We start from the raw sequence: 27749 nt of genomic DNA on the forward strand, positions 1-27749 counted from the left end.
GCTTTTGAGAGAAAGCAAGCGTTCACCAAAACATCACCAGAGGAGCATTCCTAGTCTCCTGCTTCTTGATCCATCTCTCATCTACGACTTCCACTCTCTCCATCCAACTAAGCCAGGTAGGCCGCCAGGAGGCGCCTTTAAAGAAGGATGAGTACTGTTATGTGTTGCTTGAGCTGCTCTGCTGCCGCCTGCCTGCTCTGTCTTGTAGTGCACCTGCTGGGCGTGTCTGGGGCGAAGCCATCTGGTCACACCTTGGAGCGATCTTCTCATTAGGCCTTTTTTTAAGCCATGCTTGGACTCACTTTTGTCGCCAGACTGTTGCATCTCCTGAGCCTGCTTCCAGCATACTGTACGTCCTGTTCTCGTGTCGCTATCTCTCGCAGATTGCTTTTTGACCAACCATTGTTCCTGGACCGAGAGTTCTCTTTGTTAGCATTAGCTATTCTTGCCTTTTTTTGTTTTGTTTTGCTTGCTTAGTTATCTTTGACCTGTGGCGTCGCCAGGAATTGTTGTTGTACTTTGTTTTGCCTTTTTTTTTTTTACTATTTATCCACTCAGTTTGAAAAAAAAATGTTTTTTTGTGCGTCTCTGTTTTGGGGTTCCACCCGTTTCATAACATTCCCAAAGGACACCCAGTAAGGAAAGGTGAGACAAGGGATGCTGTGTTCAGCAACGGAGAAAGGTCTTTGCAGATCCAGAACAATTTCACAAAGGTGCAAAGCTACATGGTGTGAAGGTAGTTATCTTTGTAATTGTGTGTACAGTGTGTACAAACGTTTGCCAATCTTTCACAACCTTCCTCCTGTATAATGTATTGTATGGAGGGTTTATATTGGATTAGTTGTAGACTGGCGTTTGTTATTTGGTGTGCACTTAAACATGTCTGTCTCCATGTGGTCTGATCGAAGCTAATGGCTAAATCAGCCTGCCATTTTGGGAAGGGACACTGAAATATCTGTTTCAGAAATGATAGATTCGTGATAGCATTTATCGGTGTGTTGCGTGAAAGAACGCGTTGAGGATTTCATTTGTTTGTATTCAAATTGCTAATTCCATAGTGCGTTCTCAGTACCTGGAAAGGAATGAACTGGTTACTTTGAGTGAAATGTTCCCTTTGAATAATGCCATTCCCTGTCCGTAATGAGAAATTTACCATTTTTTTTTGTTTTACCGGATGTTAGGGTTGTTTCACATTATAGTTCATATTAATATTTTTCCACATGTGGACTTTTAGTTTGGTGCTAATAAAGGGTAGGTCAGCAATATTCATTACCTTGCAACACGATTGTTCAATATTCCTCCTCCACAGTTTGTCAGATTGGTTTGGGTTAATCTATTTTTAGATGTATTGTAGCGTGTTTCCTAGGAAATAATGGAGGAAGTGAGGCAGTCCTAAGTCTCCCAAGTCTTTTGGTTTTTTAAAGTCTTTAAGATTATTCATGGTGGTTTATTTTTCTGTAACAATTTGGAGATTAATGAATCTAGGGTTGTAAACAAGGTGTGAGGGGTTTAACCAAGAGCATCAAGAAGAGGTAGTTGATCAGCATTTTTATTGTTGCTACTCATGAGTGATAACACCAGGTGATTCCATTGAGGAAGATCATCTTCTATTGTTTTGAATATTGGAGTGGAATGATTTAGGATGACGGGAGATCTGGAATTAGTTCCGATGTGAGATGAAGTTTAATGTGCGGGCAAACATGTTTTTAATGCGACCGGCAGCACAGCTTTCAAATGATTACCTCCATCAGGACAATTTATAAACGTACAGTATACCCCCCCCCCCCCCCCCCCCATACTCCTGTTCTTTATGTTCAACGAGACGTTTTTCAGAAAATCTCCAGGATTTGAGCCCACCAAGGCCACTCCTTAGTTCCGTCCCTGCTGCGAGGAGACCAAGTATTCTGCTGCCATCTTGTGGGAGAAATACACAAAGCAAAAATAGTGCGGTGGTTTTCCGCTATGAATGCAACACAAAAATAAATGTAATCTTTGATTGGACCATCAAAGGAGAGTTTATTTGTCTAAATTCACATAAGTAGGAGAGCAGCAGAAGCATGAAAAGGTGGTGTATGCTTTAATGGTCTCTCCGTGAATATCAAATAAAATACAATTGTAGAACAGTCGTTGTTTACACTGAAGCACAAATGCTTTAAAAAAAATATATATATAATCGCTTCCTGTCAAAGTGCCAGAAAATTAACTACTAATGGATGATTTTCTGACTGATTTTAGCGCCTACACGCTGTGTTACGCCGATGTTGACCGAGTGTTGCCGAGCGAACCGGAAGCGGTAGGAGTTTCTTTGCGTTTCTTTCTGAGTTTCAGATTTTTTTGAATTCCTCAATTTGCTTTGTATTGTTTATCGCGTTTACTTTTGTTAATTATTTTTAATTATACTAATAGTTATTCCATTCTGTTTTATTGCACATTACTATTAATGTTTAATTTTAGAAATAAAAGGTTTAAACCGGAAGTTCCGCAAACAACCATAGCAACAACCAAACAAACATGGCGGCCCGTGTAGCTGTAGTTTGGGTTGAAATGTTTTTATTGTATACTGCCTTCGCCTCGAACGAAAACACCACCGCTTATAACGTGGATTTCACAACAGTTCTCTACGGTGATTTAGCACACAACGAGACATTCGATAATTCTACACCTAACGCCAAAGACTTGGAATCTTATACCATTCTTAACACCGTTAGTGAACCACTAGTTAGCGCATCTGTAGGTCCTAGTTCTGATCCAGTGACTGAACGACTGAGCGATCCACTGACCGGTCGTCTACCAACCCCCGTCACTCATGGTAATGAAAACACTGTTTTCAACATGGACAACAGATGTAAACTATTTACACATGTGTGTGATATTTACTTTGGCAGTCGGTTGATCTGTTGATACATGGAGTCTTTGCTTGTTGTAGTTGGCAGTGTGTGTTCCTGTGATGAACACATGGGTCTCTGCGACGTCAACTGCTGCTGCGACAGAGTGTCGTCAGCACCTGCAAACTGTGATGAATGGATAGTAGTCCTTTTAGAGTTGCTAAAAGGACTACTATTCATTCATCACAATTTGCTTTGTTTGGGCGATGTTTGGCCGTACGATAATTGAAACAGTTTTGTCAAAAAACGAATCCTACGAAAATCGGTGCATAAGAAAACCGAGGTTCCACTGGATATGAAATTCCGTTGTCTTACGGAAGTGTGTTAAGGTTGCTATTCATGCATTTTTCTTAGGTGTTGATGGGTTTTCTTTCCCTGCTCCTGCTCTTCCGGTGGACACAAACTTTGACTTGCTCTTCAAACAGTTTAAAGGGTTTACTTTTAGCTGGCAGGAGAAAAGCACTCAGATGTCCACTGCTGTGCCACACACATTTTATCAGGCAAGTATGTTCCAAGGCGTGAGCATTTTTCTTGCCCTTTTTCCAGACTATTAAGGAAGATTATCCACACTGTTGATTACTAAATGATTTGTCATTAAATGTTTCAGTATGGAGATGTAATTGTGACTGCAAAAGAAAATGGACAAGGAGGCATACTTTGGCTCCCAGCTTCCGGCGTTACCGTTGACTGTGTTGACCACAGTCCCACAGGTAAGAAATACTCTTCACGCCATGAGTATGTTCACGCTCAACAGGTTTGCCTCAGATCAATCAAACTCATTTGATTGTGACCGTTACAAGTTAAGTTCAGCTGAAGTATGTAGACTATGTGGACCAAAATACATAGACCAGTGTTAAACCGACAGTCAGGGAATATGGAATACAAGTCTGGTGCAGTCGTCTTTTTGTGACATATTTATATATTAGCTTGGTTGATCTTCCAATACAGTAGTAGATTCAAAGACTCACCTTTTTTTCTTAGCACTAGTTGACTGTAAGAACTCTGCATACTTGTTACCGTGATGCTTTCGCAGATGTTCAAATGTGTGGTATTGAAATGTCCAATGCTTCAAATGGCACTCGGGTACTTTTATCTTCTTAGCATGCAAAGTAACACCACACAGCTGTTCTGACAACTGTGCTAGGCTTGTCGGCTCACGCTATAGCAACTGAGTAAGCTATAGCTACTGTGTTGCAGCCGCTGCGTCTCTGTTTATGGCTTGTCGCTCAATGTAAAATTGAGCATTTACTATATAATTTGCTATTTGGATCCCATCCGATACCGTGTATATACAGTGGTGTGAAAAAGTGTTTTCCCCCTTCCTGATTTCTTGTTTTTTTGCATGTTTGGTTATGGTAATGGTTAAATGTTTGTCAAACTTAAATGTTTAGATCATCAAACAAATTTAAATATTAGTCAGTGACAACACAACTGAACACAAAATGCAGTTTTTAAATGAAACTTTTTATTATTAAGGGAGAAAAAAAATCCAAACCTACATGGCCCTGTGTGAAAAAGTGATTGACCTCCCTGTTAAAACATAACTGATATTAATTGAAATCTATCAGTCTGGAAAAGGTTAAAAACCCATTTCTAAAGCTTTATGACTCCAGCAAACCACAGTGAGAGCCATTATCTACAAATGGCGAAAACATGGAACAGTGGTAAACCTTACCAGGAGTGGCCGGCCAACCAAAATTACCCCAAGAGCAGAGCGACAACTCATCCAAGAAGTCACAAAAGACCCCACAACATCCAAAGAACTGCAGGCCTAACTTGCCTCAGTTAAGGTCAGTGTTCTTGACTCCACCATAAGAAAGACACTGGACAAAAACGGCTTCCAAGACCAAAGACCAAGACCAAAACCACTGCTGAACAGAAAGAATATTAAGGCTCATCTCAATTTTGCCAGAAAACATCTTGATGATCCCCAAGACCTTTGGGAAAATACTCTGTGGTCTGACGAGACAAAAGTTGAACTTTTTGGAAGGTGTGTGTCTCATTAAATCTAAGGTAAAAGTAATGCCACATTTCAGAAAAAGAACACCATACCAACAGTAAAATATTGTGGTGGTAGTGTGATGGTCTGGGGCTGTTTTGCTGCTTCAGGACCTGGAAGACTTGCTGTGATAAATGGAACCATGAATTCTGCTGTCTACCAAAAAAATAATAAAAATAAAGAGAATATCAGGCCATCTGATCATGACCTCAAGCTCAAACCAACTTGGGTTCTGCAGCAGGACAATGATCCAAAACACACCAGCAAGTCCACCTCTGAATGGCTGAAGAAAACAAAATGAAGACCTTTGGAGTGGCCTAGTCAAAGTCCTGACCTGAATCCTATTGAGATGCTGTGGCGTGAACTTAAAAAGGCGCTTCATGCTGGAAAATCCTCCAATGTGGCTGAATTACAACAATTAGCAAAGATGAGTGGGCCAAAATTCCTCCACAGCGCTGTAAGAGACTCACTGCAAGTTATCACAAACGCTTGCTTGCATTTTCAAAACATTTTTTTTTTTTTTTACATATCGTGAATCGTGAAGGTTTAGTTTTAATTTGATTTTATAACTTATAAACTCGTTCTTTGTTTGTAAACCTCGTCTTGTCACTCTGTAGCATTTTGAGGTTGCTAAAATGTAAAGTGCAAGATAAATAAAATGTATTATTATTATTACTTGTTGCTGCTAATTGTGGCCCAACCAGTTATTAGTTTTAGGGGGAAATCACTTTTTCACCAGAGCCATGTAGGTTTGGATTTTTTTTTTCCCTTCATAAAAATGTTGTGTTCAGTTGTGTTGTCATCGACTAATATTTCAATTTGTTTGATGATCTGAAACAATTAAGTGTGACAAACATGCAAAAAAAAAAATCAGGAAGGGGGCAAACACTTTTTCACACCACTGTATATACATTAATCCCTCGTTTACTGCGGTTAATTGGCTCCAGACCTGACCGTGATCATTGAATTTCTACAAAGTGGGATTCTGTATTTATAAATGGAATATTTTTGTAGAGCATAGACGTGTTTATGACCTTCTAAATACGGTTTTAAACATTAGAGCCCTCCAGATATGAAATAACTCCTCGAGGAGCTGAGTGGGGGGGCAGTCAGGAAGTGACGTCAGGGGGTTCAGAGTTGAGTTTTAGTTTGGTGTGAGTTATGGCCACAGCAGGAGTCCCTGTTAGGGATTATTTTGCCTGTTGTGGGATAATTCAACCCCACAATAAAAGCCTGTTGTTCTGGCGATCAAGTCCGGATTCTTTTGTGTCTCACTGAACATTATAGTAACATTACTGACACCTAGTGACCAGTGTGGACTACTACATATCATCACAACGTCTTTGAATGCGTCCTCTGAATGCCTTACACCTGCTTGAAAATGCTTAATTTGGGCAAAAAGTACATACAATTTGATGAAATATGCATATTCTTGATGAATAATAGGCCACATTCAACCACGAAACAGCATGATTTATTAATATATTTTGGAAAAATCGTGACGGAGTGAAGCTGAGAAATTGGAAGTGCGACGTGGTGAGGTAGCCGACAGCCAATCCTGTACCTTTTGGCCAGTATGAGACCATCCCCATCCGCACAGAATAGTCGCCCGTTAAAATAAGAGGGAAGTGGCATGGCTCAGGTGGTACAGTGGTCGTCTCCCAACCCGAAGTAAGCCTGAGCCAGACACTGAATCCCCGGTTGCTCCTGATACCGTGTCATCAGTCGGTAAATGTGAAAGTCCATCCATTTAAAGCTTGTCTACTGTGATGACTGCCTGGGATTTCATCCGCTGCGATCCAGGAGCTAGTTTAGGAACTGTTGATTGTTCACACCGTCGTCTGTCTTCAAGTTTCGACACAATGATTCTTGGACTGCCTGGTCCCGCCTACGTGGTGTACTTAATAGATGTTTTTCCCTGCTTCACACCGGAGTTATGTAGTTGTCTTCGGATTAATTCCCTGATAGTTATCTCGGGATCCTCCTCAGTTTGCTAGTGGGCCACCGAGAAGAACAAATTGTCCGTTATGCTGTGCGTCAAGACTCAGAATGTCTAGAATAGACTCTGCGGTGCGTTTTTAGTCTTTCTCCATTCCCCTAGTGAGTGACTTGGCAGACAACTACGACCACAACGCAATGTTGCTGCAAGGAGATTGATGGTGTTTCATGACTACTCCCTCTCGCTTTCACAGCATTTCTCCTGGACATGAGAAGTCGTTGTTCTCGGCGTGTGGATCTCCAGAAAAACTGCACCTCTCTATCAGCCCTTAAAGCAGACACATATACTAAGATCAGCCTCTTTGCTGTGAGTACACATCGCTGTCGTTTATTGCTCTGGCTACGGTTTCTGTCAAAGAAGTGCACAAATAAATGTGTCCTTATTAGTGTGGAGCTGGACATAAGTGGACATTCTGTAAACAGTGGGGAAAATAACATAGTGCAGCATAACTAAGTATTGTTTTGTTGAGCTGCTTATCAAGCACCACACTACCCGGTTGATTGGCCATCAGCTTATCAGCGTGGATGTAGAAGTCCTACAGGATCTTAGCTTGGGCATTGTCAACAACATTTGGGGGTGTCTTCCACCGTCACCAAGACTATTTGTATACAGTATTATTACTTACACCTCCTCTAAATATCAGAGTAATAAATAAAATGTAGGGCTGTCAAAGGCACAGTGGAGCGTCCCCCCACAGTCACTCAGACGGACACTCTTTAACTACATTCTGACCTGAACACATCAACAGCAGTACACTTCCAACACCGTATACCTGTACTGTATGTATCTCCAACTCACACACGTCTCTAGTCCGGTCATCCTGTGAATGACACTTCCTCATTCTCATGACAGGAACGCGAGTTGCATTCAGGAACACTCTGAACATCACAAAAACGGCTTTATGATGCGTGTGTGTGTAAATAAACAGGAAGATAAAATCATGAAGTGGAGATTCTTAGCGCTCGATTCGTAACTCATAATTCGGATGTACAATTTGCGACATTTGAGTATGCTGGAAAATACACTGAAAACAAGTAAATTTACCTTAAGTTTCATGATGTGTTTGGAGGAATCGCTCAAAAAGTGTGATTCAAATGTTCTACTATTAAAGAGACTATTGTTAGACAAATATATTTTTAGACTTGTGTGGTATCTTTCAGCTTGATTGACATATTCAGTTCATTTGGAGCTGTTAATACATACAAATATAAATAATCCTTCATTTACCTTCCTGTTAATTAAATACAGTAAACATTGGCATATTTCCGATATAGTTGCTGATGGTGATTAATCGTGATTAATTCATTTTCAAAACGGATTAATCTGATTACAATTTTTACGCAGTTTTATGTTTGGCAATTTGTGCCCAAAATGAACCGTGACCTTAAAACCGAGGTGCCACTTTCACATTTACAGTAGGACTTGGATGTTATTGTAGTCTTTGTGCCTTATGTTCATTGGTGGCTCTAAGCACCTGACTTCTGATTTCTGGACTCTGGTTGGTTGCAGCGCAGGAGTATAGTGATGCCCGGAATCTTCATGTTTAATTTTTTTTGCAGTGAGTTTGTCTTTCCTTCTGTGTGTACGTTTCTTGTAACGCTGAAGACTATTGGCAACACAATGTTGGAGTGTCTGGTGGTCACTGCTGCAAACAATGTTGCATCCATTTGAAAGCCATTTCCCAATGCTTGACTTCTCCTTTCATTCTATTTCCTGTCCCATTTTAATGGAGGTCATGAAGAATGATCGTGCACCCCCTTCCTCATTACACCTGATGAATGGCTCATACGATAAACCATAAAGAGTACATAGTTGGGAAAATATACACACTTATAAAAAGAAAATGCTGTGTCATGTTTATGCAGTTTTACAAAATGTCCACTTATGCATGACAATATTAATTCCAGTTCTTAATTTGTGGGCCAGTTTTTCAAAAAATGAGTGACTGATAGTAGATGTGTTGAGCCATTTAAATGCAGTACATTGTTGTGTTGGTTTATTGCATCTATTACTGCAACTTTATAGACTACAAATATCACAAAAAGCATCATTTCCAATGAGGGTTTGACCATTTTGAGTGTCCTTTTGGATTTTTCATCTGTGTATGTGAGACAAACAGTCATTCTTCTGTCTTGTTGTCGTCACAGCACAAGAATGAAGATGCCCAAGTAAGTACCCCTCCTACTTGTCGTACAAAGTTAGTACATCGACGGAAAGTGTGAAAGCAAGAAATTGATTTGATAGTGTGTAGTCTAGTGTAATAGTGTGCATGTGACATGGACCAGCGTTCCGACACACAAGCTGAAATGTGATCATAATTGACTTGTTTACCTTGTAATTAACCTGAGGGTTGAGGCCAAGCGGTGAACTCACTACTCTCCCCTAACTGCCTAAATGTTTCCCAAGTATATTAGTGCGTGTGTGAAGGGGTAAACGAGACGAATTCACGTAAATTTCTTTGTAAAGGTGCTTTATGGAAGTAAGTTCATTTACTTGTATTCATTTACAGCCCAGCCTTCACACGTCCAATAGGGCGTCTATCTACTGTATGTCTATGTTTAGGAACCACCACCGCACGATTAACATCTACGCCACATTTCATAGGAACATGTGTAACACATTCCCTGTCAATCAGACATCGGTAATGGGTGGTACAGTGGACCCTCGGTTAGCGTTTTTCGGTTAACGCCGAAAATGTATGCAACAATTTTTCCTCCATCCGCGTGCATCCTCCGGTCACTGTACAATATGGCACGCATCTTGTCGTGTTATTAATACACCGCGTGATTCCAACTGTGTTCTTAATGTATTATTAGCACAAAAGGTACCTTCCTTGTTAGCGTCCTATTAGCTTGCTAAAAAAAATGGGAACCGGAAGTTATGTCGCCTGTCTATGATGTCATCAGCCGCTCAAAAATACAATACAATACATCCATCCATTTATTTTTCTATGCCGCTTATCCTCGTTAGGGTTGCGGGGGTATGCTAGAGCCTATCCCAGCCGATTTATGGGCGAGAGGCGGGGTACACCCTGGACTGGTCGCCAGCCAATCACAGGGCACATATAGACAAACAACCATTCATACTCACATTCATACCTATGGACAGTTTAGAGTCGCCAATTAACGGGATAAATGAACATTTAAGGTTACTTTTACCTTCACTGAAGACGTGACTGTTCCCGAAGACATGTGGCGGCAGCGAGATCAGCCACCACCACCTTCCTGTTTTCAGTCATGTCAAGAATCACATCTTTAATGAAGGTAAAAGTAACCGTATACGTGTATTATCCCTTTCTTTCGTCATTTATATGTATTTACATGCATTTTACAAATTGTTTCCTGCATGTCAAACTAATTGTAAAACTATAAAAACGTCTTTTGTGTTCATGTTTGGCTTATTTACATGATTTCTTCTGGGAAAATTTGATTTAGTTAATGTATGTTTTGGTTAGAGTCCGATTTTCTGGAACAAATGAATGATGCTAACCAAGGTTCTTCTGTATCTGACTTTTGGGGGGGTTACTGATGATGAATTGTGAATATCAAAAACCCTTACATTTTCCTGCATGTGTCTCTCAGTAGACATAGTTTGGACAACACTGCATTGATTTAAAAATAAAAAAAAAAGAAAAACGCAATTTCATAACCTTTGCGCATGTGATTGTCAGGTGGTACCCGTGCAGACGACTTCAGTTGTCCTGCAATCTTTAGATGGGACTCAACATGAATTAAACCTCAATGAAGTGGGAGCGGTCAATCCATACCTCATGACACCCAACGTGTGTGCAAATGTCGTCCTCAAGGTCAGCCCAACACGTAAGAATGTTACAATAAAAACAATGTCATGAATTGATGTTTGTGTTTGTGTGTCAGGTTGCGTATGAGTTGAAGTACACGGGTTCAGGTCACATAGTGAATGCTGCTGTGCGTCTGCTGCTTGGGCATCTTCATGCAAAACCACTGGCTCTGGAGCAGGATTTTGCTATCGCATTTCTACAGGTATTATTCACTTAAATAACCTCTTTTCAGTCTTACCCTTTCAGAGTAACTATAGCGTCTTTACCATGGATGCCTCTTACCATAATCCACAGTATCAAAAACCTATAAGACACATTTCTGCAGCTATACACAGCAAAAAAACATTAGACCACCCTTGTTTCTTCAGTTTATTGATCCATTTTAATGCCTGGTACAACTAAAGGTACATTTGTTTGGACAAATATGATGATGATGACAAATACAGCTCATAAGAGTTTAATGTAAGAGCTGAGATCTAGCAACTTCCATAGTTTTCTTGACAATAACCAATATCATTTAAGTTCTTACATGAAAAGTTATAGCATTGTACTGGCAAAAATGTAACTCTTACGAGCTATTTTTGTGGTCATTGTTATATTTGTCCAAACAAAAGTACGACATCTGTGGAGGTGAGATGATTCTATAGTTCATGTGGTAATACCAGTTGCCTGCTGTCTTGTGTCTTCCAATAGGAGAAGAATGAGAGTGTGCCGGTGCAGAACAGTGGACATCCAGGTTATGTGGTGGGACGTCCGCTTTTGTCTGCCCGAGCAACTTCTGAATATCCTTCCCATGCACGAGCAGTGTTACCGTTGTAGGTAAAAACAGTGTGTTGTTCTTAACAGCTGCCCCTACAGGAATTGTGAGACACCTTGGAGACACGCTGTCTATTCACCAGAGTTCCGCAAACCACGATTGTATGAGCGGTCCACAGCAGCGCTCTCCCGTCCTGTTTGGCGTGGCATTAACTTCTGGCTGCACATTGAGGCAGGATATTGCGGCATAAAGATATATACAGCACATGCTCGGTGTGTTATTGGATGTGTGCTCTTCTGCAGACTGAAGGATGTAACCAACTGCTCCCTTGTTTCCCAAATCATCCTTGATGTCCTGCAAGGGCAGAACTATTCCCATTTTGTTGCTGCGTTCGGAAACTCTCCATTGGACAATTCCCTCGACTGGGTGCCCATCCAGCACACCAATCATCCCACGGTAAGCACACACTTTTTAAGTTCCCATGTTATACTTATTTTTAACCATTTCTGTGTGAGGGGGTCAAGAGAGGGCGGGAAATCGAATAGAGTCTATCAGGGTCCGAATGGTCCACCCTTAGGGGCCCAAAACCTTTCCACAGAACTGTACAGTATATAAAAGACACACACAAAACTATACAAACTTGATATATATATTTCATGTTTTCGTTTGCAGGATTCACAGGCTTGCAGTATCCCGTTGTCATTTGACTTACAGATCGAGTGGACTAAATATGGACGCTTGTGGAATCCCCAAGCTCAAATTGTGAGCGTCAAACAAGTTATCCAAACTAATACCAGCAGTCTGGTGAGTAACCGTTCAGTTAACTGGCTAACAAGCAGGCTATTTCAGTGAGACACAAGACAGCAGAGAACACACACTCAGTATAAAGCGGCGTTTGTCTTAGGTTTACAGCTTCTATGGACGGGGCTACACGTGCGCACACACGCGCATCTGGAATGTGATCACTCCTCCACATACCTTTTTTTCTGGAAAATAAGGGGAATTGTGGTCATTGCACCAAAATAATGACTATACGGATACAAACACTTGGACTGGATTGCAGTCGCTCCTCCACAGTTACAGTTCACAAACTTTTATCATAGAAAGACTCCAAAATAATCCACAAAGTCAAAATAAAGACGTGTCATTTAATAATCCCTCCACACACGATACAGGGAGCAGACGATAAATTGTAAACATGAGCATGTAGAGACACAAACGACATGTTGACATGTCAATAAGATAAAAAGACTATTTAGTTAGTTTTAGAACATCAATGTACAGTGGAATGTTTGGGGAGCAGTCATTCAATCGGTCCAGAAGGTCTGACTCGAGCCGAATACGTTGTTCCCATAAGAAACAATGTAAATCCCAAATTTTGCCGTACATTTTTTTTTTACATTAACTGAAAAACACGCTAACCGAGGTACAGACATGTTCTGTATGCAAGTATCATTAAATGACTTGTGTTCTCATCTCATATATAGAAAAGCAAATGAAATGAGTGCGCGTGGAGCTGTAAACCTAGGGAAAGCTGTGTCGGCACATATTCCAAATGCGAGTGCACGTCCATGTGTTGTGTGTCCGGTGCTTCTCACAGGTTCTGCCGAGCACAGGCGCAAACGCTGTGTTCATTAGGAGCTCGGTGACCTTCACAGAAGTTTCTGCTGCTGCTCTTCCTGGTTACAGAGCCATGCCCACCATCAACGCCAAGCTGCCCGTCGACTTCTTCTTCCCTTTTGTGTGACTCACTAACCATCTTTGTAAGTTTATTTCACCTTTTTAAACCCGAGGGACCCCAGCACGGGGGCGGGGGGCAGGCACACCCTCGTGGCATTCGGTCCATGTTGCCATGGCAACGGTGTGTGCGTGTGCTATACAAGGTCAACCAATGTAATTTTATAAAAAGTGAAGGCAACTCAAAGCACAAGCACTTGAATGTGGAAAACAAGCAAGCAGCCAGCGACAAGACAAAGCTAAGATGTGGATGCTTTCAGATAGTTTAGCATACATTGACCTACATTGGACTGCTTTTAGCCTGAATGTGCAAAATGTAGCAAAGTGCTTCCCCCATCCTTTCGTGGAAAAGGTTTGTACACCCCCTGAGTTACGAGTTAACAAAATGGTACGTAGTATTGTTTGTTTACATAACTAATAACACCATAAAGCAAGTACAGGAAAATAATTGGACAACTGAAAATAGGAATTTTAAAGAGACGATTGAGAAATACTGCTTGATAGAACAAAATAGTAGAGAAAGCTGAAGGACATGAATCGCATGTGAGAAGAATGGCAGTCAGAAGTCGATTGCGTGGCGCTTGAGGAGGGCTTGAAGCTTCTGGTTGTCTTGTTGCTAGGACACATGGAAACAGGAAAAGTAGTTAGGAGGAAGCCTGATATCAGGCATCAGGGCATGTCTGGAGAACAAAATCATAAATTACTTCTGCACACCACTTCAAGTCTTGAATAGAGCAGGCATGTTTTTATTTCTACATTTAAAAAAGATTTATGTGCATAACTACTGGATCTGACATTTATAAATCTCAAGCAATGGGAAGACTGCTGAGTTCAGACCCATCTTAAGCTACGTATGTCCTGTACTCCCAACCATCATGTGACACACAAAAATAAATACAACTGTTATGGACCATTTCACAGACTAATATAATATAAAACCAAATCGGAAAACACTGACCTTTGTGCTGACAGTGCATAGTACAAGACTATGGAAATGAAAGAACAAGTGAGCACCTCAGCGAACACGAGTGTGCTTCTCCATTTTTTTACTTTGCCATCTTCGTCACAGTAAGTCTGGACATGTAATATACAGTAAAGGTGTTTAGATACTGTACAGTATATAAGTCAGTAAGTACATTCATTGATTTAAATCTAATCATCACCCTGTTCACTCTTACTGTTGCACTTGCACCTTCCTAAAAAGAACCAGTGGTGTCCAAACTCAGCTCCTTGTGAGTTAGAGACTATAACGTCTCAGATGAGGACATTGTTTAAAGACCTGCAGCAGGTCCAGAGCAAGCTGGATGAAGCGGAAGGCATGAAGAAGATGACTTTTCTTCGTAGGGTGGCTGGACTCACCCTCAAGGCTCTGGATGTTGAGGGATGCTCTTGGCTGACACGTCTCTTCAACATTGTATGGAAGTCGGGAACAGTACCTCTGGATTGGCAGACCGGGGTGGTGGGCCCCCTTTTCAAGAAGGGTGACCGGAGGGTGTGTTCCAACTATAGAGGGATCACACTCCTCAGCCTCCCTGGGAAAGTCTATTCCAGGGTGCTGGACTAAAGGGTACGACCGTTAGAGTCGAATCTCGGCTACAGGAGGTGCAATGTGGTTTTCGTCCCGGTCGCGGAACACTGGACCAGCTCTACACCCTTGCAGGGGCGTGGGAGGGTACATGGGAGTTTGCCTAACCGGCTCTACATGTGCTTTGTGGATTTGGAAAAGGCATTTGACCGTGCTCCGGGAGTACAGGATTGGTGGCGTGCTACCACGTGCCATTCGGTCCTTGTCCAAACGGAGCAGGAGCCTGGTTTGCGTTGCCAGCAGTAAGTCAAGCCTGTTTCCGGTGAACGTTGGCCTCCGCCAAGGCTGCCCTTTGTCACCGATTCTGTTCATAATTTTAATGGACAGAATTTCTAGGCGCAGCCAAGGTGTCGGGAGTCCAGTACGGCAGCCTCAGGATCTCGTCTCTGCTATTTGCAGAGGATGTGATCCTGATGGTCTCATCGGGCTGCGACCTTCAGCGTTTACTAGGACAGTTTGCATGCGAGTGTGAAGCTTCTGGGATAAGACTCAGCACCTCCAAATCCAAGGCCAGGGTTCTCAGTCGGAAAAGGGTGGCAAATTAAAGAATTTAATTTGAGGTGTGTGTTTAAACAGAAGACCTATACTTACCGCGCATTCATAAAATCACCCGCTTCAGTGCCACAATCCAAAGGGGCTGAGATGAGCGCTAGGACGAGCTTCAGCTCCAACAGACTTATTGGCTCATAATGACTAAAAAATCGTCCAAAGTGTGGAAGTATTTTGAAAAGGTTAAAGACGAGCCCAAGATAGTATAGTGACACTTGTGTCAGCAGCTTCTTGCATATCACGTGACAACAACCAACACGGCGTATCATTTAAAACGGTTAAGGCTGTTAAGACAACTTCATTTTATTTCCCAACTGTGGATTTTAAGGCAAGAAATTAGGTTGCTAACTGAGTTTTGGTGAGTTGTTGTTTTTCAAACTATGTTGTTCCTATTTTATGTGCACTTTTCTGATGTATGATATGCATACTTACCAAAACCAACTGTTTTGGTTTTGTTCATCTGGCCTTTTGTGTCCCTAAATAAATAAAGGTGCTGTTGTTCCACACCTAACATGTTTATTTATCTTTTTTCAGAGAGGTGGAAAGACTCAAATGAGATTTATTTGTAAACTAAACAATAATTACAGTAAAAAAAAGGGCTGTCAACTGAACATTTTAATCAAATTAATCAGTTTTAAAATTAATCATGATTAATCACTAGGGATGTCTCGAGAACTGAGTGTCTCGAGACAATACACGAGATTGGGTCAACGAGATGAATATTTGACAATATCCATCCATTTTCTATGCCGCTTCTCCTCATTAGGGTCATGGGGGCATGCTGGAGCCTATCCCAGCTGACTTCAGGCGACAGGCGGGGTACACCCTGGACTGGTCGCCAGCCAATGGCAGGGCACATAAAGACAAACAACCATTCACATTCACACTCACATTCATACCTATGGACAATTTAGAGTCACCAATTAACCTAACATGCATGTTTTTGGAATGTGGGAGGGAATCGGAGTACCCGGAGAAAACCCACGCACGCACGGGGAGAACATGCAAACTCCACAGAGGGATGCCCAACCTTCTTGGATCCCAGCATATTAGCGATTCAGCATTCACGCCCCCACAAATTCAAATCAAACGTATATATTTTTAATTTAGGTATTTAATTTTTTTTGTATTATTTTTTGCCCTCTGAAAATTTTTTTTTTTTTGCAGAAAACATGTAATTCACCTTAAATCTGTAATAACTAATAAATGAGATAATAAAACAAAATGTACAGCATGATACTACAGCATACAGTACATCATACATACACGACATCAGGACATTAGTGCAAGATGGCGGCACCCTGTGTGGCTACATAAGCACTAGCGTCAATGGTCAACATTCTTTGCAATCCACCCTCAAAAGTTACAGTGACGTGAACACAAGTCCAAATATGATGGTAAGTGATTCATGACAACAGGCCAGCAGTGTGGATTATGTAGACGCGGCTTGGAGAAACGCCTTATCTAGCCTGCTAGCCAGGATGACCCAGCGGCATGCAGAGCCGCATACCACCACGAGCCGCTTTAGAGGGAGATGAAGGTGGGGGCCACAGCTGGTGGAAGCGCGGTTGTAGCACTAGCCTGTCGACCAGGCTAAAGGCTGCACTGTGGATGCAACTCCATCTGGTCACGGATCAGCTTACATTATCATTCATTAGTGGTGAGTAGCTTTACTTTAAATGTGTTTAATAAGCATGTGCGGCATATTTAGGGCTTAAACCTGGATTGTTGTTCTATGCATTTAGCTCGTTAGCTTGTCACGAATGAACAATGGCAATTGAAGAGTGGGACGAGAGTTCTGGATCTGAATTTAACCTTATTTACAACAATAATACAATACTTTACTGCAAATGTTGATCCAAAATCAGAGAACATCAACGTAAACCTAGCAGGAGGGTTTGGAGGGGGAGGAGCAAGCCGGCGCAGCCTACGATGGCGCCTCGATGCAGGAGCATAATCCAGGTTTTATTAGTGTCCAAAATTAAATTAATTTTTGTGGGCGTCCAAATTAAGTTTTTTCATTCTCTCGGAACTTAACTCCCACAAACTGTGGGAGTGTACTGTGTATGCATGTTTGCCACCTTGTGTGAACGGGCCTCCAAAGCTAGACTTTCACCCATTGTAAAAAAAGGTTTACTGATATAACAAAAAGGAAAAATTGCTAAATAATCTTGATAATGAGTAATTCATACATTTGACAAGGATGTTGAATTCCAAAAGCGAGTCGTGAAAACTTACAAGTTGATCAACTTGCTGTTGGAGTTCTGTGATTCTTTGGACAAGATGGTCGTAACTCCCCTTCAGCTTGTGTATCTTCTGGTCTGCACGGGTTTTTACCGACACGAGAATCCCTGCAATGTATTCAATCATTAACACAAGATGTTAGGCTTCTTATCTTATGGTCAATCTTAAGACGGTGCAATGTCCCTCACCTTCAAAAAACAAACAAAGATCAAGTTTCAAGCACACTGGTGGAGCTCTTGAAGTATAATCTTGAACAGGCATGTGCAAACTACGGCCCGTAGGCCAAACGGTACAGACAATCCCAACCCCATTAATAAGGCAAGACGTTCCACTAAGTAAACCTGGCAACACACCTGTGAAGTAACCATTAAGAACCCATTGTGGCCCGCGGTCAAAAGGTTTGCCCACCTGTGGTCTACATCAGGAGCACACATAGTCCTTAGTCTTACCAGTCGTTGTGTGACCATGCGTGTCATTAATCCATTACTCACCGTTGATGATTCTAGCCACCCTCCAGAGACGCAGCAGGATGAGTAGGCCCATTCCGTCAAAGACATCATCATGGAAGAGGAAGACTATGTCCAGTACAAAAGACAGCACCACCACCAAAGCATCGAACACCTCAAACTTGTGTTGGAAGAACTCCAGGCGATACGCGTACAGCTTGCCAGCAAGTTCCACCATGAAGAACGTGAGAAGTGCCAGGCTCAGGTAGTGAAACACCTGCCGAGTAAGTCATTCCTGAATGCATGACACAAACACCAGCTATTGGATGTCTGAAGAACACAAAGACTCACCTCAGGTGCAACGTGTCCATGTTCCACTTGGATAATTGCCAAATCTATGAGAAGTTCTGCCAGGACAAAAATGGCATCCAAGACAACCAAACACACCACCAACACCTGTTGGTTGAAGTGAAACAAACTGATTACTGTCAGACATTGAAAAAGTAGAAAATGATCAACATAATCTCAATGACATTTCTCTGGAAACCAACTCAATCGCACATGGGCAAGCACTTCGTGACGGAGGCAAGGAAAAAGTCCCTCTAGGCAAGAAACCTCCAACAGAACCCTCTGTGGGGTAGCTGTCTGTCTCGACTGGCTGGGTTGAGATAGAGGGACACAGTAGAGGGACACATGGTAGACGGAGAGAAAATAGGCTAGAGGAGTTGAGTGATCGGAGGAGGGACAAGAGAGAATTGAACACAACAGTATCAACACTGTCACCAGCCAAGCACTTAGCAAAGGAGGCAAGGAAAAACGCCCTCGAGGCAAGAAACGTCCAACAGAACCCAGACAGAGATGGGTAAAGGGACAGGAGATCCCCTGGCAGTCTAGACTTACGGCAGCATAACTAAGAGATGACCAGGACAACCAGTAATCGCTCGTTTAACATGGTTAATTGGTTCTAGACCCGACCGTGATTCCTTATTTATAAATGGCATATTGTCATTGTTAGAGGACTAAAAAAAAACTGTTTGTGACCTTCTAAATATGGTTTTTAACATTATTAGGGCCCTCTAGACATGAAATAACACCACAATAGTCACCTTTACACTTATATTACCCAATATAGTAGACATAAGTACAACTCGTGCTTGTGTGTGTTGCTGTAAATGTCTTCCTCTGCTATGGGAGCTGAATGGGGGGCAAGCAGGAAGTGACGTCGGGGGTTCAGAGTTGAGTTTTAGCTTGGCGTGGGTTACGGCCGCAACAGTAGCTTGTGTTAGGGATTATTGTGGATGCTGTGAGATCATTCAAAACTGCAATAAAAGTCTGTTGCTCCGGTGATCAAGTCTGGTGCTGAGCACTGAGCATTACAGTAGCATTACTGACACCTAGTGACCAGTGTAGAATACTACATAGCATCACAACGTCTTCGAATGAGTCTTCTGAATGCCTTACAGTTCTTGATTGAAAAGTTGGCCAAAAAGTACATAAAACTAGCCTAAATATGAATTTTTTTTTTTACTAATAGTAGGCCGTATTCAACCAGGAAACTGCGTCATTTATTAATTGATATATTTTTGAAAACCTGTGAGAGTGAAGCCGTAAAATTCAAGTGCCAAGTGGTGTACTTGAATCAGTCCTGACTATATATAAGCTTACTACTACTCACTACTAAAAGGTGACTTTTAAGTTGACTTTAAAATAAAGAGAGGGTGTCTGCCCCCTGGACTCAATTATTCTACTTTAAAAAAATTTTGCAACCATCCTCCAAGTAAGTTGTGGGAGCATTGTGTTCTACTAGGTTGATAAGACACCCAAGTTGTTTAAACTTGTTTGAACTTGTAGTGCCTGAACGTGTACTGTTGTGTAGTCGCTAGTAGGGGTGTCACGAGATTGAGTCGATGCAACAGGATGAGAGTTTAACATTACTTTTAGGAAAAGTAGATTGAAATGGCCTACAATATTGTCAACAAGATTGTGGATGTGCACAAGACTGGAATGGACTACAAGACCTATCAACACGATTATAGACCTGCAGAAGACTGGAATGGACTACAAGAGCATGAAGAAGAAGCTCGGGATTACTATGGGAGCACTATGGGATTTTATCACATTAATAAATGGAAGAAATCCAAAATAACAGTAAATCACCCTCGATAAGGAGCAAGATTTCACCTGGTGGGGTAAGGATGATTGTGAGAATGGTGAGGGAGCAGACCACAATGATAAGGGAGGAGCTGGTTAATGATGTCAAGGGAGTTGGGAGCACAGTCAGCAATAAAAGCATTAGTAAGACACTTTGCTGTCAAGCAGGGGTCTCAAGACTCAGTTTACCTGGAGGAAGGGTCTGGGTGAGGCTGGATTGCATGAAGTATTGGGAGTAGCGCTGGGAATCCCAGGGTACCTCACGATATGGTACGATACACGATACATGGCTCTCGATAACAATAATATCTCGATACGGTGATAGGGTGAACGAAATAAATGATTTCATAGTTTGGATTTTGCTGCAGTCAGTTGGGATAGGCTCCTGCTTCCCCGGGACCCTAATGAGGACAAGCGGTACAGAAAATGGGTGGAATTTTTGCAACATATTTTAACCAGAACACAAGCAGAAATGCTGCAAAATGCATCAGTGGACTAGTGGTGAGGGATGCCGTCAAGCTGAAGGAGTCCTATCGGGCTTTTTTGGCCCATGGGACTCCAGAGGTAGCTGACTGGTACCGGCAGGGCAAGCAGTCTGCGGCTCTGGCGATCACTGTGGCAAAAACTTGGACATGGGAGGAGTTCGGAGAACCATGGAGAACGACTTTCGGACGGCTCGGACCGGAGGGTTTGTTTGAAATGAGTTTTCTCCGTAGGGTGGCTGGGCTCTCCCTTTAGAAATAAAGTGAGAAGCACTGTAATCCGGGAGAATTTTTTTCTTATGCTTTCATTCGTTCTTCTGTGGTTTCCACCCAATTTTGTGGCACTGTAAAATGCTCACCTGACTCGGTGAGAAGGAATGGTGACAGAAGTTTTAAGCGGCTATATCTATAATAATTATTATTATAAAACGACACACGGCGAAAGGTATCAATAATCCATAGTAGGGTTTAATATTGCAATAGTTTGACATTTGTAGATATTTTGTCAGAACCCTAATCTGGAGTGATGCCTGCTCCCAGCATGCATTTTGGTACATGGTTTGTAAAAAGTTGCTAACGTTATATGTTTAGATTTGGATTGAGAAAACACCTGAATGACTTGCACAGGGAGAATGTGATGTGCTCACATGACACCAAAATGCAGCTCTTTGCATGCATCAGTTGGTGTTTGTAGTCTGTGTGTGTCCCTGTCAGTGTTCAGGTGGAGCTTAGACTAGACTAATTATCTTCATATATATAATTCATATATCATTTACTGTATTCTTGCTTTGAGGAAGTGATGCCACCACAATGATGGCAGATGTGAGGGTGTCGGTAATGGTGTGGAACAAGTGCAGGACAGGTGTACTACTCTGATACTCCAGAGACTTGCCATGCATGAACCCCAGCTACGCTTATGAGGAAGTGAAAGTCTTCTAGGAAGTGACTCTTCAAATATTCTTCAAATATTCCAGTTTACAATTACAAAGTGTATGGCTCAAACTGAAAATACTACACAAAATACTCCCAAGTGTAGTAATCCCATGTCCATTCTACTTGCAAAACAGGAGCACTTTATACAGTGCATGCAACATCAGATTTAAAAAAAAGATGTGATTGCAAGTACTACATAAATACCTGGAAGCGGTCAGAGGTGTAGAGTCTTTTCAGGGAATCTCTGAAGGTTAAAGTTTCTGTAGCAGGTTCCAGGTCATCAGAGAAGGTGTGCAGTTCTTCATCCTGCCACTGTCCAGGCTGCTCATCACCAACTGTGGTGAAATACCTCAAATACCGAGCCATGACAGTACTCTGGAGGACAAACAAACACTGCTTTATCACGATTACAATTTGATATACTGTAGACTCAGCTGCTTTCTATAACATGTGAAGAGGCATATTACCTATCCATCATGCATTAAAAACCTACAATATAGTGGCCAAAAGCCAAAAGTGTGGACACACACAACACAACTGATGGTCCCCCAATTAATCCCCCACAAATAAGGCAATTCCACGCCTGTGTAATGAAAACTATTTCAGGTGACTACCTCATGAAGCTCATTGAGAGAACACCAAAGGTTTGCAGCGCTATCAAAAAAAAGAAAGTGTGGCTACTTTAAGGAATCTAAAATACAAGATACATCCATTTTCTATACCGCTTCTCCTCTTTAGGGTCGCTGGGGTATGCTGGAGCCTATCCCAGCCAACTTCGGGCGACAGGTGGGGTACACCCTGGACTGGTCGCCAGCCAATCGCAGGGCACATATAGACAAACAACCATTCACACTCACATTCATACCTATGGACAATTTAGAGTCTCCAATTAACCTAACATGCATGTTTCTTTGAATGTGGGAGGAAACCGGAGTACCCGGAGAAAACCCACGCACGCACGGGGAGAACATGCAAACTCCACACAGAAAATGCCCAAGGGAGAATCGAACCCACGTCTTCCCGACCTCCAGACTGTTACTGTGTTGGCCAACATGCTAACCACTAGACCACCGTGCGGCACAAGATATATTTACAGTTAAAAAAAAAAAACGTCATTCAAATAAAGAAAACGCATTGAATGAGAAGTTGTAGCCAAACTTTGGCCTGTACTGTACTTGGCCCTCTGTGAAAAAGTGACTGCACCCCTGTTAAAACATAACTTAAATGAGATTAACTGAGATCTGTCAGTCTGTAAAAGGTTATAAAGCCATTTCTAAAGCTTTGCGACTCCAGAAAACCACAGTGAGAGCCATTATCCACAAATGGCGAAAATATGGAACAGTGGTGAACCTTACCAGGAGCAGACGGCCAACCAAAATTACCCCAAGAGCACAGTCATGACTCATCCAGGAGGTGACAAAAGACACCATAACAACATCCAAAGAACTGCCGGCCTCACTTGCCTCAGTTAAGGTCAGTGTTCATGACTCCACCATAAGAAAGACACTGGGCATAAACGGCCTGCATGGCAGAGTTCCAAGACCAAACTCACTGCTGAACAAAAAGAACATTAAGGCCTTTGGGAAAATACTCTGTGGTCTGACGAGACAAAAGTTGAACTTTTTGGAAGGTGTGTGTCCCATTACATCTGATGTAAAAGTAACGCCACATTTCAGAAAAAGAACATCATACCGACAGTAAAATATGGTGGTGGTGGTGTGATAGTCTGAGGCTGTTTTGCTGCTTCGGGACCTGGAAGACTTGCTGTGATAAATGGAACCATGAATTCTGCTGTCTACTAAAAAAAATCCTGAAGGAGAATGTCCGGCCATCTGTTCGTGACCTGAAGCTGAAACAAATTTGGCTTCTACAACAGGACAATGATTCAAAACACACCAGCAAGTCCACCTCTGAATGGCTGAAAAACAAAATGAAGACTTTGGAGTGGCCTAGTCAAATTCCTGACCTGAATCTTATTGAGATGCTGTGGCATGACCTTAAAAAGGCGCTTCATGTTGGAAAACCCTCCAATGTGGCTGAATTACAACAATTCTGCAAGGATGAGTGGGCCAAAATTCCTTCACAGCGCTGTAAGAGACTCATTGCAAGTTATCTCAAACGCTTGATTGCAGTTGTTGCTGCTAATTGTGGCCCAACCAGTTATTAGGTTTAGAGGGCAATCACTTTTTCACACAGGGCCATGTAGGTTTGAATTTTTTTCTCCCTTAATAATAAAAGGTTTCATTTAAAAACTGCATTTTGTGGTCAGTTGTATTGTCACTGACTAATAAATTTGTTTGATGATCGGAAACATTTAAGTGTGACAAACATGCATAAAAATAAGAAATCAGGAAGGGGGCAAGCACTTTTTCACACCACCGTATATATTCATACTTCTTAAGTATACTTTTGGAAATCCATGGTATCAAATACTAATACTTGCTAAGTATTCCCTCTGTAAATCCATGGTATTGTGCCATCATTTCATCATGCTAGACAATCTGACTTTACTTCTCTTTTTTTACTTCTGCAACTGCATATTGAGAAATGAACTTCTTATCCCCCATAAGATACACACTAAGTACGTTATATCAACAGTATCTTTGCATTAATGTTAGTTTGCAGTAATGTTAGATTGCAATATTGTTTTCAGTCGTTTTCAGTAATACTTATTTGCAGTAGTGTTCGTTTGTAGTAGGTTGCAGTGGTGTTTGCACTCATTATTGTTAGTTTGCAGTATTGTTAGATTTTAGTGGACTGCAGTGTTGTTTGCAATGATGTTAGTTTGGCGCAGCCCATGATAGTCTGCAGTAATGTTAGTTTGCAGTAGTTACTTTTCAGTGAGATGTTACATGGCAATATTGTTCGTTTGTAGTAGTTTGCAGTAACGTTACTTTGCAGTAGTATTGTTAGTTTGCACTATTGCTTGCAGTACGTTCGTTTGCAGTCACTTCACTTGTAGGAGTGTTTGTTTGCAGTCGTGTTAGTTTGCAGTCGTGTTAGTTTGCAGTAGCTTAAAGTTCGTTGTAGTGTTCGTTAGTACTAATGTTTTGTAATAGTGTTAGCTAAGAGGTGAAGGTTTGGTGGAGAAAATAAAACGATTATAGATAGCAGTAATAATGTTTGTAATAAGATGGTTTCTTTCTTCAGTTGGTAAATGAAAGGTTTTTTTGTTACCTGAAGGTTAGCTAGTATGTAGATGGTCTCCAATCAACGCTTAATCCACAAGGTGAAGAAGACGCTCCTGAGTGAAGAAAACACTTTCTATCCAAAATGAAAACATTTTTTTTTTTTAAACATCTACGATAACTCCTTACGTCCTCACTTTCTTACGTCCTCACTTCCTTCCTTCCTTCCTCACTGTGGAGCAGCGGAACAAAAAAACATTCGTTATAAAAAGACAGTATTTTCACCATGCAGTGTGTGAAAGAAAATATTGTTACAAAAAGGGTTCTTTCGTCATGGAATGCGTTTTTACGTCCATATTTCGTCTTTTCCAGCAGGCTGTCCGAAGTGGGGGTATTTACTACGTTTTTCAGATCCATTTTGTCCAAACTACATTTTCTCCTACCTTGTTTTCTATGACCTGATTGAAGAACTATAGTAAGAAGGGATGAATTCAAATAGTTCACACCTTGTTAAATCATTACAATTGTTAAATGGCTTTTATACAAGTATAAGCTTTCATGGCAAAAAAAAAAATTTCACACACACACACACACACACACACATACATTACATTACACACTGCCAGATGGGGAAAGCCATATCCTGGGATAGTCACATGACTGTCACATGACAACTGCTCCTAAATGATTTCTACTTTGGGACTTGAGTTGAAGTTGTATAAGACACTTTTTAACACAGTTTTTAAGTGTTGTCAAATGACTGAACATTCTATCATACACCTGTGAACACTACACGATGATTAAATATTTTATAACATTATATATATATATATAAAACTTTAATTGTTTACATGACGTTTAGGTCGTGTTTCCTGCAGCTGTTAGTGTCATGACTAAACGTGACCACTAGATGTCAGACATTTTCTTCAGTCGAAACTTACTCTCCAGATGGTGGCACCACGTTACACACTCCTGGCTAGCATGACACAGGGCTGACGTTAGATTCCCTGTTACCTGTGTGACAGGTAGGGCATCCGGCGGGAAAATTAAAATCGCTGTGTTGATCCGTCACAAGAAAGCAGGTACACTTTACTTTTTCTGGAAAACAACAAACTTGCCAAAGTAAATCATCACTTTTAACACGGGAAAGCGCATTTTTGTCCTTAAAATGTCTCTTTAAAGTACAGTCTGGGCTCAAAAAATATTTAAAGTATACATACAGTACATGCGGAAATGCAAAACATAAACAAACTAGAAACCTTAAATGATTCATTCTTCCCGGACCTTTCACAGCTATGGACGGTATTTAACCTGCATATGCCACCTCATGCCACTAACTAGCGCTGTTGCACTCCTAACATAAAGTCCACATTCCACTGTGTGTATCTGTGTTTATGTATAGTGTATATATTGGAATATTTTTTTCCTTCACTTTAGGATGTTCCTTGTCAGGGGTTAGCACAGCGAGACAATAGCGTCAATAGCATGAATGGATACCTTTCAACCCTCCCGTTTTCCCCGTGAAACTACCCTTTCCCGTATTTTCACTTTTATTTTAGAAAAAATCCTCTCCGGTACCGCGCAGCATTTCTGCAACACACGGCCAACATCGGTGTAACACATTCTGTAGAAAAAGAAATAAAAGTTTGGCGCAGTCTATTCAAGCAATTAATCGCTGGGCAGTGTACCGACATCTTCAAAGTGTACTGAAGTTTGGCGACCCTGCCTACTTAACATGGCGGCCAAGCCCACCAATGGTGTACTACGGAAGTAAAAGTGTGTTAGCTGTCTTGGCATGGTACTCTACAGTCTTTGGTGTTGTGTGTAATTGAGGAACATGCCTTGCAGAGGCGCGGGGGTGTGGATTGCTGGGTTAAATGGAGCCAATAATATCTTCCCCTTCATTTTTATCCAGGTGTGCAGCCAGGTGATGATGTTGAAATGATTACTGCTGATTTGCACATTCATGACCATTCGTCATATGATTTGAATGATATATTATATATTGTTATTCTGTATGTCATGGCAGTGTGGTTGCCAGGAATTCTGAGCCCCGTGAAAAAACATGTTTTTTTTTAAATTCCCACAGACTCCCTGCAATGATAGTGACATGTCATTAAACACTGTTCCACTCACCTTCTTTACTGTGACAGAGAGAGGTAAAGTTACTGGGAGACAGAGTTGTTGTTAAATCTGGCAAATGGGGGAGGGACAACTGGTTTATTAAAACATGCTAAACGTTTAGCTGTGCTGATTAAATGTTGGTTAAAAAGAAGTGAGATGTAGGCTAACACTCTGCTAGCTTATTTCATTGTGGACATTAAGCTAACAGGTTCATTTCCAGCCTGGCGAGGCTACAAAAAAAAGCAGGTCACATATTGACTCTCTTTTCGTTAGCCTTTCTTCTCTCACCTTTTTCTCTTTCCTTTTTTCACTCCTAGACATTATTTTACTTGGCACTGGCAGCATAGTTTCCCTCTGCCGACTGAAAGGCAACACCTGCCGCTAGGAAGCATGGTGAAGGCGGTAGTGGACCAAACCATTTTATGTAGCTAAAGGGGGGTGGTATGTCAATATAGAAGTTTACTTTTGGTCAATGTAGATATTTAACTGTTACTACCGAATACAAGCGATAGTTTTAATTGTTTTCTGACTATATAGTATTAAAAAAATGACAAACAGATAGCAAAATTATTTACCCATTTACTGGGGCCTCTGTCAGTCATAACAGTCCTTTTCCCCCTTTACGAGCCCCCGAGTGTTGCCACGGTAACTGTTATGCGACCTTGTATCAATATTTAGGTTGTCCTCGGGTTATGATTTTTTATGATTTTGGTGTACATCAGAGGTGTCCAAAGTGCCGAGTGGGGGCCATTTGCGCCCTGCAGAAAAAAAGAAGAAAATTTACAAGAAGAAAGTTGCAATAGTTGGAACATTTAAAGAAACAGCAGAAATGGGGGGGAAAAACTGTTACAATTTTATGAGCATGAACTTGTAATGTTATGAAGAAAAATAACGTCACTTTAGTAGCATAGAGTTGAAACATTAAAGAAAA

At 41.4% G+C, this 27749-nt stretch overlaps 2 protein-coding genes across 6 annotated transcripts; one reads left to right on the top strand and one right to left on the bottom strand.

Annotated features, from left to right (window-relative positions):
- Nucleotides 1–2500: 2500 nt before the first annotated feature.
- tctn1 (tectonic family member 1) lies at nucleotides 2501–16164 on the top strand. The gene is made up of 12 exons (XM_054792490.1): nucleotides 2501–2809; nucleotides 3240–3385; nucleotides 3493–3595; nucleotides 7077–7189; nucleotides 9031–9051; nucleotides 10554–10688; nucleotides 10759–10884; nucleotides 11376–11464; nucleotides 11539–11670; nucleotides 11742–11895; nucleotides 12112–12243; nucleotides 13040–16164. Exons 1-12 carry the CDS (start codon nucleotides 2512–2514, stop codon nucleotides 13184–13186), a joined length of 1596 nt encoding a protein of 531 aa, XP_054648465.1. The 5' UTR covers nucleotides 2501–2511; the 3' UTR covers nucleotides 13187–16164.
- Nucleotides 11213–27172, bottom strand: hvcn1 (hydrogen voltage-gated channel 1). 5 transcript variants are annotated; one of them, XM_054792495.1, is made up of 9 exons: nucleotides 27107–27172; nucleotides 26831–26887; nucleotides 24884–24926; nucleotides 24744–24810; nucleotides 21771–21941; nucleotides 18352–18456; nucleotides 18046–18277; nucleotides 17549–17661; nucleotides 11213–13792 (listed from the first exon to the last, which is right to left on the bottom strand). In XM_054792495.1, exons 5-9 carry the CDS (start codon nucleotides 21930–21932, stop codon nucleotides 13736–13738), a joined length of 669 nt encoding a protein of 222 aa, XP_054648470.1. In that variant the 5' UTR covers nucleotides 21933–21941; nucleotides 24744–24810; nucleotides 24884–24926; nucleotides 26831–26887; nucleotides 27107–27172; the 3' UTR covers nucleotides 11213–13735. The 5 variants fall into 5 exon arrangements, with proteins under 5 accessions (XP_054648470.1, XP_054648469.1, XP_054648471.1 ...); XM_054792494.1 differs by lacking the exons at nucleotides 26831–26887; nucleotides 27107–27172 and adding exons at nucleotides 25010–25070; nucleotides 25138–25326; XM_054792496.1 differs by lacking the exons at nucleotides 26831–26887; nucleotides 27107–27172 and adding an exon at nucleotides 25010–25326 and having other exon boundaries at nucleotides 24892–24926.
- Between the last annotated feature and the right edge of the window lie 577 nt (nucleotides 27173–27749).

The sequence above is a fragment of the Dunckerocampus dactyliophorus genome, chromosome 11 (assembly GCF_027744805.1).
Source record: "Dunckerocampus dactyliophorus isolate RoL2022-P2 chromosome 11, RoL_Ddac_1.1, whole genome shotgun sequence".
Classification (NCBI taxonomy): domain Eukaryota; kingdom Metazoa; phylum Chordata; class Actinopteri; order Syngnathiformes; family Syngnathidae; genus Dunckerocampus; species Dunckerocampus dactyliophorus.